The sequence below is a fragment of the Hemibagrus wyckioides genome, linkage group LG27 (assembly GCF_019097595.1).
Source record: "Hemibagrus wyckioides isolate EC202008001 linkage group LG27, SWU_Hwy_1.0, whole genome shotgun sequence".
Lineage (NCBI taxonomy): Eukaryota > Metazoa > Chordata > Actinopteri > Siluriformes > Bagridae > Hemibagrus > Hemibagrus wyckioides.
Window position 1 is genome coordinate 11,769,602 of NC_080736.1, and position 16,199 is coordinate 11,785,800.

At 38.5% G+C, this 16,199-nt stretch overlaps 1 protein-coding gene across 1 annotated transcript in view; it reads right to left on the bottom strand.

The window, feature by feature from the left end:
* Window positions 1-16,199, bottom strand: part of cdh16 (cadherin 16, KSP-cadherin) — a 43,578-nt gene that overhangs the window by 21,151 nt on the left and 6,228 nt on the right. The window contains exons 6-10 of the mRNA XM_058381398.1: window positions 14,326-14,484; window positions 12,888-13,084; window positions 4,351-4,476; window positions 2,814-2,964; window positions 1,903-2,115 (exon numbers count right to left, since the gene is read on the bottom strand). Of these exons, the coding sequence (XP_058237381.1) occupies window positions 1,903-2,115; window positions 2,814-2,964; window positions 4,351-4,476; window positions 12,888-13,084; window positions 14,326-14,484 (846 nt within the window). The remainder of the gene's footprint in view (window positions 1-1,902; window positions 2,116-2,813; window positions 2,965-4,350; window positions 4,477-12,887; window positions 13,085-14,325; window positions 14,485-16,199) is intronic.

Below are 16,199 nucleotides of genomic sequence, written 5' to 3' on the forward strand. Positions count from 1 at the left end.
TGTGTGTGTGTGTAACATGCTCATACAAAAAACATATTTAGCTACAAAGCAGTATAAATACCAACAAGGACATCTGGAGTGTGATTCACTGTGTCTTATAAACAACATGTCTTGTGCACATTTGCTTCCTCTGACATTTAGCATGATCTTAGATTAAGGCCAAAATCTGGAGGTCAGTTATAGTTCGTGGGAAAAAAAGCAGCATGGACAATTTTTCCACAGAGTTTACTGCTTATTAAGCAGGAGTGTGCTTCTCTCCTTGTGAGACAACACAGTCTGTATCTTACATGATCAATGATACAATGTGTAAAAAAAGACCTATGTGAATCAGTCAACAAATAATACAATGCAAATATATTACAATATGATTCATTATTTGCCAAACAATAAAATATGTATTAGCTTTGAGACAGGTAGGCTACGCTTCATTAGGACTGATATGCAGAGAGACCATGTGTATTTTATTAGGAGTGACAAGAAGAGATCACACTTATTTCATTAGGAGTGGCTGGCAGAGAGACCTCACCTACTTTATCAGAACTGACGGTTAGAGATCATGCCTACTTTATCAGAACTGACAGGTAGAGACCACACCTACTTCATTAGGACTGACAGGGACAGATGATACCCACTTTATCAGAACTGACACGTAGAGACCACACCTACTTTATCAGAACTGACAGGTACAGGCCACAACTAATTTATCAGAACTGAGAGGTAGAGAAAATGCCTACTTTATCAGAACTGACGAGTAGAGAACACACCTACTTTATCAGAACTGACAGGTACAGGCCACAACTAATTTATCAGAACTGAGAGGTAGAGAAAATGCCTACTTTATCAGAACTGACGAGTAGAGAACACACCTACTTTATAAGAACTGACAGGTAGAGACCACACCTATTTTTTCAGAACTGACAAGTAGTGACCACACCTACTTTATAAGGATTGACAGGTAGAGACCACACCTACTTTATCAGAACTGACAAGTAGAGACCACACCCACTTCAATAGGACTGACAGGTAGAGTCCACACCTACTTTATCAGAACTGGCAGGTAGAGATCATGTCTACTTTATCTTAACTGACAGGTAGAGACCACACCTACTTATTCAGAACTGACAGGTAGAAACCACACCTACTTATTCAGAACTGACAGGCAGAGATCACACCAACTTTATCTGAACTGACAGGTAGATATCATACCTACTTTATTAGGACTGACAGGCAGAGACCACACCTACTTTATTAAAAATGACAGGGAGAGACCACACTTACTTCATTAGGACTGACAGGTAGAGACCACCTGTACTTCATTAGGACTGACAGGTAGAGACAACACCTACTTTATCAAAAATGACAGGGAGAGACCACACCTACTTTATAAGGATTGACAGGTAGAGACCACACCTACTTTATCAGAACTGACAAGTAGAGACAACACCTACTTTATCAGAACTGACAGGTAGAGACCACACCTACTTTATTAAAAATTACAGGGAGAGACCATGCCTACTTAATCAAAAATGACAGGGAGAGACCACACTTACTTCATTAGGACCAACAGGTAGAGATCATGCCTACTTTATTTTGACTGACAGGTGAAAGAGCACACTTATTTCATTAGTAGTGGCAGGCAGAAATCGATAAACACTACTCAGTGGTTAAGGGTCTGAATTACTGATCAGAAGACTGGAGGTTCAAGCCCCAGCATCAAAAAGCTCCCACTGTTGAGCCCTAGTTCAAAGCCTTTAACCCAAATTGCTATAGGAGTGCCATGTTATGGTTTAACCTGCACTCTGACCCCAACTTCCTAAGAAACAGGAATATGTGAAGAACAGAATGTGACTGTACTATAATGTATATGTGACAAAGAAAGGATTCTTGATGGTTGTGTGCAACCTTTAGCATCCTCAGCGATGATTGTGAGTGTGTACTGTGATGCCGTGCCCTCCATGCTGTCAGCCTGCACTGTGATCACCCCCGAATCTCTGTCCACACGAAAGAGTGGACGTGGGCTTTCAGGCACCTGCCCTGCCAATCTGTAAAATATCCGCACATTATCCGTTTTGGGGTCGTCGTTGTCAGCTGCCTGGACTGTGAGAATTTCAGTTCCTGTTGGGCATAGAGGAAATATAATAAGAAAGGTCAAAATCCCTGCAGCCATAAACCAAACATCCTATTTATTACTTAAAATAATTAAAGTTTTAAAGACCATAACATATTTCTGTATTTTACATAATAAATTGCTTGATATGGCACTTCCACAAAGACTTAGTCAAGACTGAATTAATGTGTGGCACAAAAATCACAAAACTAACTTAGTTTCTAAAGCTTAGGTTGAATTTAGATTTTACAGTATTTAGCAATGCAAAGTGCAAAAATCTTTTCATCTCAGTTCATCTCTTTTTTTCAGTGATCATTAATATAAACAATTGATTGGACCTAGGAGCCCTTCTAATGCTTGATGATATAATAAAAAAAATTGGTAACTAACCATCACTTTTTTGTTCAGATTAGAATAAAGTGGCCATTTAACACTTTTAGTTTACCTGTTCCTCAATACAGGTGAAGTTGAATATTTAAAGTTTATTTGTATTTAAACAATAATTATCGATAATTGCAATAATTGTCATAATGGGTTTTATGAAATGATTAGAGAATATCTAATTAATTAATCAAACAGAGTTAAAGTGCCTTCAAATCTACCCAATGTGTAATTATACTGTGATGATTAAATGACTGCATGACTTTGTGTGTGTGTGTGTGTGTGTGTGTGAGACAGAGAGAGAGAGAGAGAGAGAGAGAGAGACCTTTCTGAGCGAGTTCCTTGACAACAGTGTGGTACTGCATCTGTGGGAAGGTTGGTCTGTTGTCATTGGCGTCTCCCACCATGACCCTCAGCTCTACAGGTTTTGCAATTCTTCTGCCATCTGGCCTCTCTGCTACTATGCTGATCAAGAACTGAGAGACAGGGAGAGGAAAAAACATAATTACATTAATTTATTTGGCAAATCATTTTTATCCATGTGAGTCAGAATCCAACTTAGCAGATGAGGATGTCTTCCTGGAAGGCAGCATTTAAACACACAACCTTCTGGTCACAAGCACAGGATTAACTGCCCACTTCAACTCAGGTAAATTTTATTTGTATAATTCTTTTAAAAATAGACATTGTTACAAAGCACCTTTACAGAAATCGATAATTTAAGTACATAAATAAAAATATATATCAGTGAGAAAGCCAGAGGCGACGGTGTTGAGAATAAACTCCGTAAGATGATACGAGGAATCAGGCTCTATCCTCATCTGGGTAACACCAGATATTAGGATTATAGATCATTTTCCTTCTATAACATTGTTCTATATGATCCCTCAACCTATTACATTAATTAACTAGCTAACTGGTCCATAGGGGTTTTAAGTATAAGCTACTGTTCTGTGTATCATACACTCCCTTCTATGTTATACACTTAATCTTTTACATCAACAATCAATTTAATCAAATTAATGACAAAATCCCAAAGCAGAGGCAAGCTTTTCCTTAAGGTTCATCACATGGCCTGCTTTTCCAACTATCTGTGAACCTGATTAAGCTGGACATTATAGCCTATTGTATTGTTCATATTGATGTCTGCATCTGATTGTCTAGTTGATATTTGATCAGATTGACTGCTCTGAGTCAATAACTCATTTGGTGAGCTCTGAGTTAGTCACTGCAGCTATAAAAGTGCACACTAATGTTTAGTTTGGTGTGTTATAAATAATGCTTGAATTCACTGTGGTGTCACGAAACATTGAGGACGGGTCGAGTGGCAGTGATACGACTCAATAAAAAGCGACATGAGACAGCCAGACAGTGAATAAACTGGTTGTCTATGAGTATCACTTTCATACAAATAGATTTCTAGATTATTTCAAAAGAAGCTAAGTGCGTGTAGATGGACGCAACCTTAGTATAAGAATGAGAGATTTTATAATGTCGCAAAAGTGTCTAATTTCAGTGGATTTCTCTGTAGTTTATGATCCGCTTAAATACACTAGTACTAATAAAAAGAGAAAATATTTAATACAAGGGCAGCATGATATGTGGGCTCGAGTTTTACACACCTTTAATGCATCTCTGTCACAGATGGTAGTAATTGAAACCCTTGTTAAAATGGAAACCTAACTGCTTTATGTGCCACTCTCATGAGCATTAAAACAAATGGAAAAAGAAATACATCCAGTGTTCATCCCTTGATTACTGCACAGGAACAGAAACCAAAACACTTACATAACTGAACACTTGTGCAAATAATTTGAAAGGTTTTGTGATGTTCTGTGTGTTTGTGTGCATTTGTCCTTTACTTGATCTTGGGTTTCTCGGTCCAGAGGGGCATTCAGGTAGATGACTCCTTCTCTACTAATGGTGAAAAGCATCTCTGGAAACTCTCCTTCCAGACTGTACTCTACCAAACTCCCACTCCATTTCACCTGAGGAGCATGGCACACACACGCATACACACACACACACTTATTTGACAGATGGCCTTTTCCAGAGAAACTGCCAAATACTTTCAATGAACAGAGTACAGAGTAAATCTGAAAGGTCTGAAAACATAAAGGCGGCTTATCTCAGCTTGATGAAGTGCAAGTTTAAACAAATGCAAGACTTTGTCATTTCAAATCAAATGAACAACATTAAACACATTTAGTGTGAGCTCTTACAAATAGAGTAGAGTACTTCCTGGAGGCATAGTAGATGCATTGCCTGATTTTAAAGAATTTATCAGACTGAGAGAAATGTTTTGGAAAGTGTAGTCTACAGAAAGCAATCTGACATTTAATAGTCTGCACACTGTAGCCGGAAATTTGGACAACAACCAAAAGACTGAAAGCACAGCGTAACCAATCAACTAAAGTCTGCAGGAGTTCATGTGTGTGTCAGCTAACAAGCCAGAAGTATGTGTTTGTTACTAAACTAAAAAAGTATGAGCGAATGAAATGAGGTCAGATAATATGACATCACTCTAGTACATGAACCGATTGACTGAGAAAGATTTCACTTCTCTAATATTTTAGACATTAAAAGATGTAATAGTTTCAAAACTGCACATAACATATTATATCTTTTAAAAATCATTTATAAGAAAATGGATTGTACAAGAAACAAGAAGAGTTTTAAGATGATAGTTTGTTTAAAATAAATGCACACAGTGTTCCCCTCTCTCCAAACGTAGCCAATAAGCCAAGACATGTTTATTGTCTCAAGTTTGCTTTTTTTATTTTTGTACTGGAGCTACAGTGATGTAGCTAACATATAAAGAATACTTATATCTATCAGGTTACTTACATCTTGTATTTATCATCGCATGCTCATTTTATAAATGTTCACTATCCTAAATAACAAACAAAATAGTTTTTCTTTTAGAATGACAATGTCCTGGAGTTAATCTGATGCATTACCACATGCATACACTTGTGAAAACATATGCAACAAGTATCAGAAAGCATTAGCATGCTCAGAAGAACAAAATCCACAAACAAAGCTGCATCCACAAGCAGCAGTGCTACAGAAATAATGTTTATATTTGAGTTAAAGTGAACGTTTAGCAGAGCCCCAAAGCAGTGAGGAGGCAGAGCAGAGCTCTGTTACTGGAGAGTGTACCGAGGTCAGCAGTTGCCAAAACAAAGCTGCTGCTCTAACCACAGAGGGATTTTCCACTCCTCTGGGAAAAAAGAGTGACAGCCGATGATGGACGGGGTGTGAAAAAGCACCGAATTAGGAGAGGAGTTTGGAGCTGAGTGTAACTGCCACGTGCACATCCACCATGCTCCTGCACCTTCTCCATTTGTTATGGAGATGGTTCCCCAAGCCTCCTGTCTCTTTCAGTCTGTGTACATGCCAGCCAGTTTCTCTTTACACGGCCCTGCACATATTTGCAGAGTGTTGCAGCAGGGCAGCTGTTCTTGGAAGAGATTAACAAGCTGCCCTGTGTTCTAAAAATGGTGCTCTACAACAAAAGTGATGTCATCTATTTAGTTTCCAGGCTTCATTTGTCCATACAAATGATTAACTTTTGTGTCAAGCTGGAGTCTGATAATGCAGGTCTTTGAAGTGCAAGCTGTATGGAGTGAGCAGTGATGCACTGATGGTGATAAACTTCTAAAGCCGGGCTTAATTTAGCTGCTCTTAATGTAGGAGGATCCAGCATTTAAACATGACTCTTAGTAATTCATTATCAGTGGTTGAAGCTTTGTTGGAAGGCTTTGGAAAAGTTGTTTTGATATGAAGAGGAGTGATGCGACATTTAATGCCCAGATAAAGCTGCTGGAAATTTGAATGACCAGGGAAAGAACAAGGGGCCACCTTAAAAAATGCTGCAGGAGTATCAAAACAAGTCAGAAATGTTGTTTTGTTAATGCTCAAATGTGCAAATGTGGGTTGTGAGAATGTAAGCTAGGCCAGTCCTATAACAAGTTGAAGGTGAAGGGGAAATGGGCTTAAATTGTATGAAAATATTGATAGGGCAGAGTAAATTAGTGGTTAGGCTGTTTGTCTTTCCCTTCCAGATTATTGGATTTTATTCCTGGTCAAAGCAAGCATGGAGTTTGCATGTTCTTCCAGTGCTTTGGTGGTTTCCTCCAGGTATTCCAGTTTCCTCCCCAAATCCAAAGACATGCCTTAATGACTAATTGTTATCTCTAAATTGCCTGTAGTGTGTGAATGGGTTTATGTGTGTATGATTGTGCCCTGTGATAGATTGTGTCCTCTCCCTTGTGCCCTTAGTCCCCTGTGATAGACTCCAAGTTCTCTATGACCCTGTGTAGGATAAACAGTACACATGATGGATGGGTGAATGGGTTGGCATATTATACAGTCAAATAAATGTGATTCACCTTATTTCCAATCCTAAGCTTAGTGGCACCATATGCCAGGGTGCATGTTCATGTATGCAGCAGCTCATGTATACAGGGGATGGCAAACAGAGCTTTCCTTAGAGTTTACACCGCATGAGCAGTAGTTTGAAAAGATGTGTTCAGAGGAAGCACATGTTAGCCTTCAATAGCTGGTAACAACGGTATGGCTGGTACTGGCAGGTGACAAAATTGGGATTAAATACTTTAAAGACAACAATCATTCATGTGATTTAAAGGCATCTGTTGGACATTTCTGTTGAAGCTATTCTTTTGAATGTAGAATAAAAAAAGTAGAGAGAGAAAGTCTATTGTCATAATGCCATGAACAGAAACTACATGAACTAGTCTTTCCTCATCACCAGTCGTAACAGTGACTCCCACCACCCACATATACATCTCAGCACCCAAAAAGGCGGGCAGAACGAGGCTTTCAAATGCACACAAAAAAGCCCTTCAGTGCAAAGACTATACATGCACACACATACACTAGAGAGTGCACACAGAGTACCAGTCTTGAGCGTGCTTTATGCTTTATCTTTAACAGATTTTCATTCCTGTGTTCAAAGATTTCATTTAAGAGACATATCAGACACAGACACACTCTCTTTCCTTCTTATGTGCACACACCATTATGTTTTCATTGTCACTACCTCACATGGAAATGCACACATGCTGTCTCTCACATGCGTACACACTCAAATACATCCACAGACATTCTCCATCCTCATATGCATAGGCATCCACACACCCTCACTCACATGAGCATCCTTGATATAAAGATATCTACACTGTGTGCAGCCAGAGCAGATGCCCTTGCAGGCAGTGTTTGCCATCTTTTACAAATATGTAGCTGATCAGTGTTATATAAGCCCAAAGCACAGCAGAGTTTGATTTGTCCTTCACTATTTCAGCAAATATGGTTCCATATCAATATACAATTGTGTTAAAAAAAGTTCAAACCTAGTGCTGCTAAATAGTGACTGCTGGGTCCTTAAGCATGACCCTTAAATTTCGGCTGCTTACTGTGTTTGGATTGCTTTGCATATAAAAATGTGACTCATTTAAATGAATGCAACTACAGCTGTAGCTTCAGATAGTGTTAATATTCTCACCATAGTACATCAAAAGAATTTGTAAGGCTATATTTGGAAAAACAGTGAATTTAGTATGTGACAATATTTCTGTTGTGTGTGTCACATAAAAATAGGAAGTGGGAAAAGAAAGAGAGTAGTAGGGAGTGTGTGTGTCTGTGTGTGTGTGTGTGTGTGTGGGGTGCTGATAGTGTGTGTGTAGTGGTGGTAGTGGGGGTCTATATGTAAACAAACCAACTATTTCTTTGAACACAACCTCATTTCCCTTACAATAACCCCTACTGGCCATATTTAACAAGACGTCTAGCTGAGCTTTCTCTCATCCTTTCCACTGCGGAGAGATCTGCAAAGTGCTGCTTACTTTTTCCAACCAATTAAAATTTAATGGAAACAAAAGACAAGATCCATAGTGCTGAGGACTACAGCCCACTGTCTCCTTTCTTCCTCTATCACTGAATCAGTTGTCCTTTGTTACTTTTACTCTCATGCCATCTTTGTGCTGAGACAGGCATCAGACCACGACTAATAAAATGTAAATAAGTTTAAGGCAGAGAGTGAATAAGAGTGTAATAAGACAGAGACTAAGCAAGAAAATACTTGAATATATTAACAGATTGATAACAGACACAAATACAGTGGTTAGAACTGTTGCAGTCTTATGCACATTTAGCATTGCTACTTATAGGAGAGAAGTGAGGAATCACATAAAAAAGCACTCTTGGCACTTTTGGCAACAATATTGTACATGAACTGCTTTTGTTTCCTACGGCCTCTGACGCACTTGCACAGCTTACACAACTAATGAGGGATTTATGGACTGTCCAATGTCCTGTTTCTCTAGAGATCAGACTTGTACTAAGATTTTACTAAATTTACATTTATTATTGAAGTACCCTGCAGTTACAGCCTAAATTCTTCATCAGATATACATACAGCATATTCTAGTTATATATAAAACATGTGATAATGGAAAGCCAACTCAAGTCAAATATAAAATATGTACGTTATTATAGGAAATTATCAACAATGTTGTTCTTTTGGCTGCTCCCTGTTCAGGGTCACCGTAGCGGCTCATTTGGTCCGCATATTTTGATTTGGCAGAGGTTTTACCTCTGACGCAACCCTCCCATTTTATCCAGGCTTGGGACCAGCTCTGAGAGTTAACTCTTCAGCAGCTGGGTTAGCTCCCTGCCCGGGAATCGAACCCGGGCTGCAGCAATAAGAACACAAGAACCTGCTACTGGTCCACTAGGTGGCATAGGAAATGATCAACAATAGTGTGGTTAAATTCAAAATTGATAGAAATTTTTTAACATCAATCAAAGTTAATATCAATTTCCTATAACAAGACACCTTTTTCCTCTTAGAAGACACAATTTGGCAAAAACGATTATACAAACACCCTCAGTGTAGGGGCTAAGATCAAAAGAACAATAGCCTGAAATTTAGCCTGAAATAGCAAAATTTAGCTTCCAACTATTTGTTATTTGTGATTCAGCTCAGAAGAAATTTCAGTATTTACTCCAATATCCTATGAATTTTACTTTAATCAAATATATTCACTCCTGAATTTGTTAATTTTATGTTACATTCAGAAATAACACATTATATGAAAAATAGGGTTAGCAAGACACTGCACATTAGCAACACTTAAAAAAGGAGAAGGTGCATCAGTATAAACATTTGCTTTATTTGAGGTGATGCAAATTTTGATATTTCAGCCCCTGATAAGTTTTGGCCCATTGCTGTTACACTTGACATACCCATCCATACTTTGATTTGAATTACAAATTGATTAGGTCTATTGAGAACCCTGTTTTCCACACTGTTTAGAAAAATATAGTAGGGTCTATGAAATAAATAACCGTTTAGAAATGTTATGATGTCATTCTTGCATGGTTTGCATATAGAAGAGACTGGCACTGGTTATAAGTGTACATATCAAATATCTGGGTTGCCTGATATTTACAGCAGCCATGAAGACAGGCACGTGAAATCCTCTCCCACTGTGCTCTAACCCAGAGCAAAGCCTAGCACAAACAAGGTACAAAAATATTCCATGATCCTTTGAATGATTGCATGCAGAAGATTAAGCCTCTCTATCTCTCTCAGTGCCTTTGCCAGACTGCTTTGATTGCATTTGGCAGTAAACCTAGAACTGGACATGGTATTCAACCTCTTACTGACACACTCTTTAAACCTTAGGCTAGAAGTAAAATCGTTTTCTGTCAGTTTACATATATTAAAATATTCTGTATCAGTTTACTATTATATAGTGTCAAATATCATGAATTAATTCATAAGTGTGCATGAACCTTTTTAAGTAAGTTAATACATAAAGGTTTGGGGCAATGAACTGTGTCCAGATGAAGTAAACACCATTCTCAGAAGAGCTTCCACTTAAGGACACAAAAAGCCCATATGCTATAGTCCAATGTGTTCATAAGTGTTTCCTGGGCAGATATGTTGCAGACCACAGATTCAGTCTGGCTATACACACAGCTGACCTGGCTGAGGGTGTAAATTCTCCCTGTTTATCTAAGGATAAAGATTCCACTGTGTTTGGACCAATGTAAAAACAGCACTATTCTCCTGTAAACCATCTTGGGGCCACATCTCTCTAGTTGCTGAATTATTGTACAGTGAGGGAAAAATCAGTGGCAGAGGAAGAAATGCACTTAATATGTGATGATGCCAGTTCACCAAGGTCTTGGTGCCATGATCAGGACTCTCTAGCCTAGAACTTTGCTGAATTATGTGCAGCATGGAAAAATAGAAGGAGGAAAAGTGTATAATAGCAGTGAGGTGGTGAGGGAGAACCACAGTAAGCAATTTGAACTCCATTTGCACTCCCTGACAATATTTTGTACACTATTTCACTGCTAGATGAGTTGCTCTGTTGAGACTAAGAGAATATTTCATACAAGGTGGAGAAAGCTGCTTGAGTGCCCTGATGGTTTTTGTAACTGACCAAGATGACACTGTCTAAGCAAACCATCAAGTGACAATGTCTCAGAACTAGTAAGAATAACTTAAGAGCCACAAAGACTGCCTTCAATGCTTGTTGGTTGATGTGTTTTAACCCCATATCCCTCTGGAACCACACATCTCCCCACCCTTTCAGGGAGGTGTTTGCATCCATTGAGGCAGCAGTCTTAACTGGACTCCTTTTTTTGGAATGCTGAGACAAGGACATATTTCTGTCAGTGGAATTTGGGGTCCAGGATTACACCTTCTGAAAATCTCATAGCTCCAGAAAGCCTAACTGGACCACTCTTGTAACTGTCGTTATCATTGTCGTATTCTGACGCTAGTACCACAGTGGTTGAATCTGCTTTTGCAAGCATAATATTATCCACCACATGCTGAATAATTGAGGTGGCTAGCATTCTTTGCTTAGATTAATTGTGTAGCCTTTTCGGCATTACAGCGCTTTTTCTGAGTTCAAATGGCATGATAAAGGTACAACCAGTCAATGTGGCAGTATCCATGTGACAGTGGCCATCAGGACTAACAAGGCTGTTTCCATACATATGTAAAATACCAGTGGTGCAAGATGGTAGGACTTTGAAACAAAACGTCTGAATTGGAACATAAACTTTAAAAAGCATCTGTGTTCTAGGTCAATGGAGATATGAAAATAAGCAAAGTATAGATCCACTGATATGAACCAGTCTTGTGGTTACATAGCTTGAACTTCATCTAAGACCATTAGGTCTAGGAACATTTCTTAATTCCATTTCGTGCCTCTTATTTCTAAAATCAGAGAAAAAGATCTACCCTTCTTCAGTATATGGAACTAAGCTGAGTATGACCCCTTGCTTTGAACAGTACAAGAGCTAACAAACTTCATAGCAACAAAAAATTTTTTTTGACATAATATTTGTCAGCCCTCCCAAATACACTGTCAGTTTATTTAGTCACCTAGGAACTCAGACCTCGGATTTGACCAACAATTAATTCTGTCATCAGAAGTAATTTTTATTAGCTTAGAGCAGCTGCAAAGATCAAATCGCTCCTCAGTAATCAAGATATGGAAAAAGTCATTCATGCTTTTATCACCTCGTGCTTGGAATATTGTAATTCATAGGACTCAGTAAGTGAACTGTGGATTAACTTCAATTAGTTCAGAACACAGCAGCCACATTTAAAGAACTCTGGCAATCTATATGTTTAAAATAAACACAATAAAATGCCTGTCACAGGCCTATTAATTAAAATATAATGTTTCCTATGTCGGTTCACGATATCAATTTGTGAGAGATCATCTAACAAACTAAATTAGGACAAAGCATTGTTTCAGAAGAAACTGACAAAGCATATTAATTGTTTTGGCAATTTCTTTTTTAAATTGGTTTAAATCAATTGATTTCTATTAAATCTATTCAGAGAAGCATTGTGAATAATGTTAACAGGAATGCAGCATACCCCTTAGCTACAAAAGCATTTTATGACTGGGCAAAGCCTCCGAATGGGTGGACCTAGGCCCCTCAGGTGCCACCCCTTCCCACCCCACAGCTATGAAACTGCTCCACAACAATTAGTAAAATGTTTAACATATTTCCAGTGCATGCCATAAGAGATGCAACATCATTAAATCACCCATGATTGTGCTATCACCAATGGAACAGCAGACAACACAGATAAAGAAACCCACCCAGTAACTACCACTTACTGAGTAAAGAGTAAATGTACACCATGCAGGCTCATAGGGATAATGTAGTTAGATACATAGTCTAGATACATAAACTGGCAAAAAGGTTCAATCATCATGTTTGTAAAATAAATACGAACTTTATTATTATCCTCTAGGAGGTCAGCTGGTGACTTATTTTTTTAAAAAAAACAAAAAACACAATGCCTGTCTATTTGTGTATATGTGCTGTGTCTAACCTGAGATATGGGGATAGGATACGGGCCTGGTAGGTTCTCCTGCAATCTAACTGGGTCAGGTGAAGCCCATGTGTTCCCTGTCACCTCCACCAACACAGTGCCAGTGGAGAAGAAAGCATTGGCCTTCCCACCCATGTCCTGTACCATCACTGAAAGTTTATAGCGGCCACACATTTCAGGATCCAGAGCAGAGGCACCTGCAGCCAAATTCACACACAACCAAACACAATGAACAAAGACAATAGATACTGCAATTAAAAAGAAAACACATGTATACATGAGCCATATAAAAGGATTTAGAATGCATCTCCATTATAATACAGGTTTCAAAGCTTAAAGGTTACAAATGTGTATGTGTCAGAATTTGTATAAAGGTATTTTGAAAATATAAACTTATTACAGTGGAACTTCATCATACAAATGTCATTTGTTCTGGAGGCGAGGTCTTAAGGTGAAAAATTGTATTGCAAAACGAATTTTCCCATAAGAAATAATGTAAATGCAGACAATCCATTCCAGCCACCCAAACATATGACCAATATTACCAATACAAAGTGTATGTAAACTGTATGGCTGCTTACAAAGAACTGACCCAAGCCAAGCATTCCATGTCAAGGGTCCTCACAGGAAGTTATGCCACCAAGCTTGGTCTAAAAATAGAACCCACGCCACCCATCTGTCAACCAAAAAACATGCGACAAATCATACAGTTTTGAACGAATGCCAAAGGAAACATTGGAATCATGGGTTGACTCTTTCGAAACAGCTTTTGCTGAATTTCTTGCAAAATTTCAATTCTTGAATTCCTCAATTTGTAAGAGAGGGCATTCATATGCCGAGGTTCCATTGTATTAAGGTTTAAGCAGATTAATTTTACTTGTTAGTTTTTTGTTCTGTGTTGTCTTATGTAGTTCTGTATCTTCATGTAGCACCAGAGTCTGGAGCTGCATCAGCTATATGGAAATGACAATAAAAGCCTCTTGAATTGACAATTTGTTTAACTGTGTTTCATAGGCCCTTCACAAAGTCAGTTGTGCTATTTAAGAGCAACTGTAAATTTTAGGTTCTCACCGACTCACTCGAATAAAGTGCTCTTTGAACCTTCATTTGACTCCTATCAGGATTAGAGTCGGAACAGATTTATGAGTGAGTCTGTGATTGTACAGTGGTGAATAAGATGGATATAGAAAGACAGACACAGGAAGTGCCATGAGAAGCCACATGGCATTATTTGATTCATTCAATAAAAATGTGTGAAATGAATAAATGTATAAAAATGATTTAAATCTTATGTCATAGCATTCAGTGGTCCAAAATGAAACACTTGAACAATTAGAGAAACTAGTTATATGTCTCCAAATAGTATTTTGTCTTAAATCATGCAGCATGTAACAGCCCCTAAATGATATATCCCAGATTCTGGCCCTGTGCTCATTACCATCCTCTGTGAGAGACACCTCCCCACTAGTGGCATCTATGTGGAACATGTGACTGGCCGGGATGCGAGGCATCTGGTCTAGGAGGCGAAAACGCAGATCAGCATGCGGTGTGTTTCGGTCGTCACGATCTAAAGCCCCCACTTGCATGAACGGGATCCCTGGGTTTTGAGAAAGAAATGAGAAAGAACTACTTCAGTTGGCATACTTGTTTACTTTACTAAAAAGTATTTGTATTCTTACTTAAAAAGAAAAAACATAATGAGTTTTGTTTCAAACATAACATTAATTAAGCTAAACAGACTATGTGGTAAATTCTTACCAGCTAGCTGAACAACCTAGCTATCATATTTTGTACAAATGAAAAATTATGTGTTACATTTGATGTGTTTTAGTGCTTCTGTTTAATGTATATTATTAACAGTCTCATATATTTTTGTCACATATTCATATATTTTAATATATTAGTAACAGCTTCATATATTACTGCATCAGCTATGTATGGTTAAATGACAATAAAAGCTTCTTGACTTCTTGATATCTTCTCTGTATGGAAATAAAATGGCATCACCAGCAGCCTCCCCCAGGTCATAGAGTACTGCTATATCAGAATATTGTGAATTTGCAGAATCCATACAAATCCAAATCATGACTCTAAAACCCACACTGTACTTAATATAGCTTCTTTGGTAGCAGAAAGAATGATCTTGGCACCCAAGGTATATTTACTTGGGCTGAATTGTTGTCAGTATCCTGTTCTAGCTGATGCACTGAATGAAGCGCAAATTAAATCCCTTACAGAGGGGTCTGCTAACTGGATGCTGACTGCTCCAAGGCTAGCAGAATAATGTTCTGCATGTAACGCTATTTCAATATGCCATATGTAGTGGTACAATTACTAGAAAATAAAAAGTTCTGGTAGGTCATATTTAGCCTGGAAGAACCTGAGACGGCCAAATCTAGAGTTACTTTTTACCATTGTGGCATTTGGCAAATGCCCTTAACCAGGGCAATTTACATTGATATCATTTACACAACAGAGCAATTGAAGGTTAAAGGCCTTGCTCAGGGGCCCAGCTGTGGCAGCTTGGTGGTCCTGGAATTTGAGCTCACAACCATCCAATCACACACAGCACCGTAACTGAGCTACCATTTACATTTCTGGCATTTGGCAGATGCTCTTATCCAGAGTGACATACAAAAGTGCTTTAAGTCTCTATCATGTGCTCTTTTTAGATGGAAGGTGGAAACCTTTTGAGAGACAGTGATTTAAGCTGAGCCATAATTCTGGCAACAAGCCATTGATTCAGAGAGCAAGTTTGAGAATAGCACTGAACCACGTCTGCTGCAAAGATGTTGATTGGTTAAGAGGTCTTCTTGTTATGTTTGTTAGACATTTGTGACTAACAAGTTATCTGAACTTAGGGGCAAGTGCCAGATCCAGCAATTAATGTTTTATAGAATGACTAGGGCATTAATGGTCATGAGGGAAAACTATTCAAGGCTAATTGGCACTGCGAAGCCCAGGAGCTTTCAGCTCATTCATCAGGACCTGCCATTCTATGGACACTGTCAGCACATGGATAACCCCTCTTGCATGTGCATATACATGCTGAAACCTTTAATAAATTTGCAATGTGACAGTGTTTGCTGTAAATTCCATCATTCCATGTCACGTCTTTTCCTGGAACCTATTTGCTCAGTGCTTACTCAGTTATCTGGTGTTCATAGAACTACAATGTATGTAATTAGCCTTCTATTTCACTCTTAATAGCAGGACAGTGTCTTACACCTGGATAACCCTGCCACATAGTCATGAAGAACCACCTCACCTAGAGTATCTGCAGCACAGACCATCCTGGAGCAACATACTTCT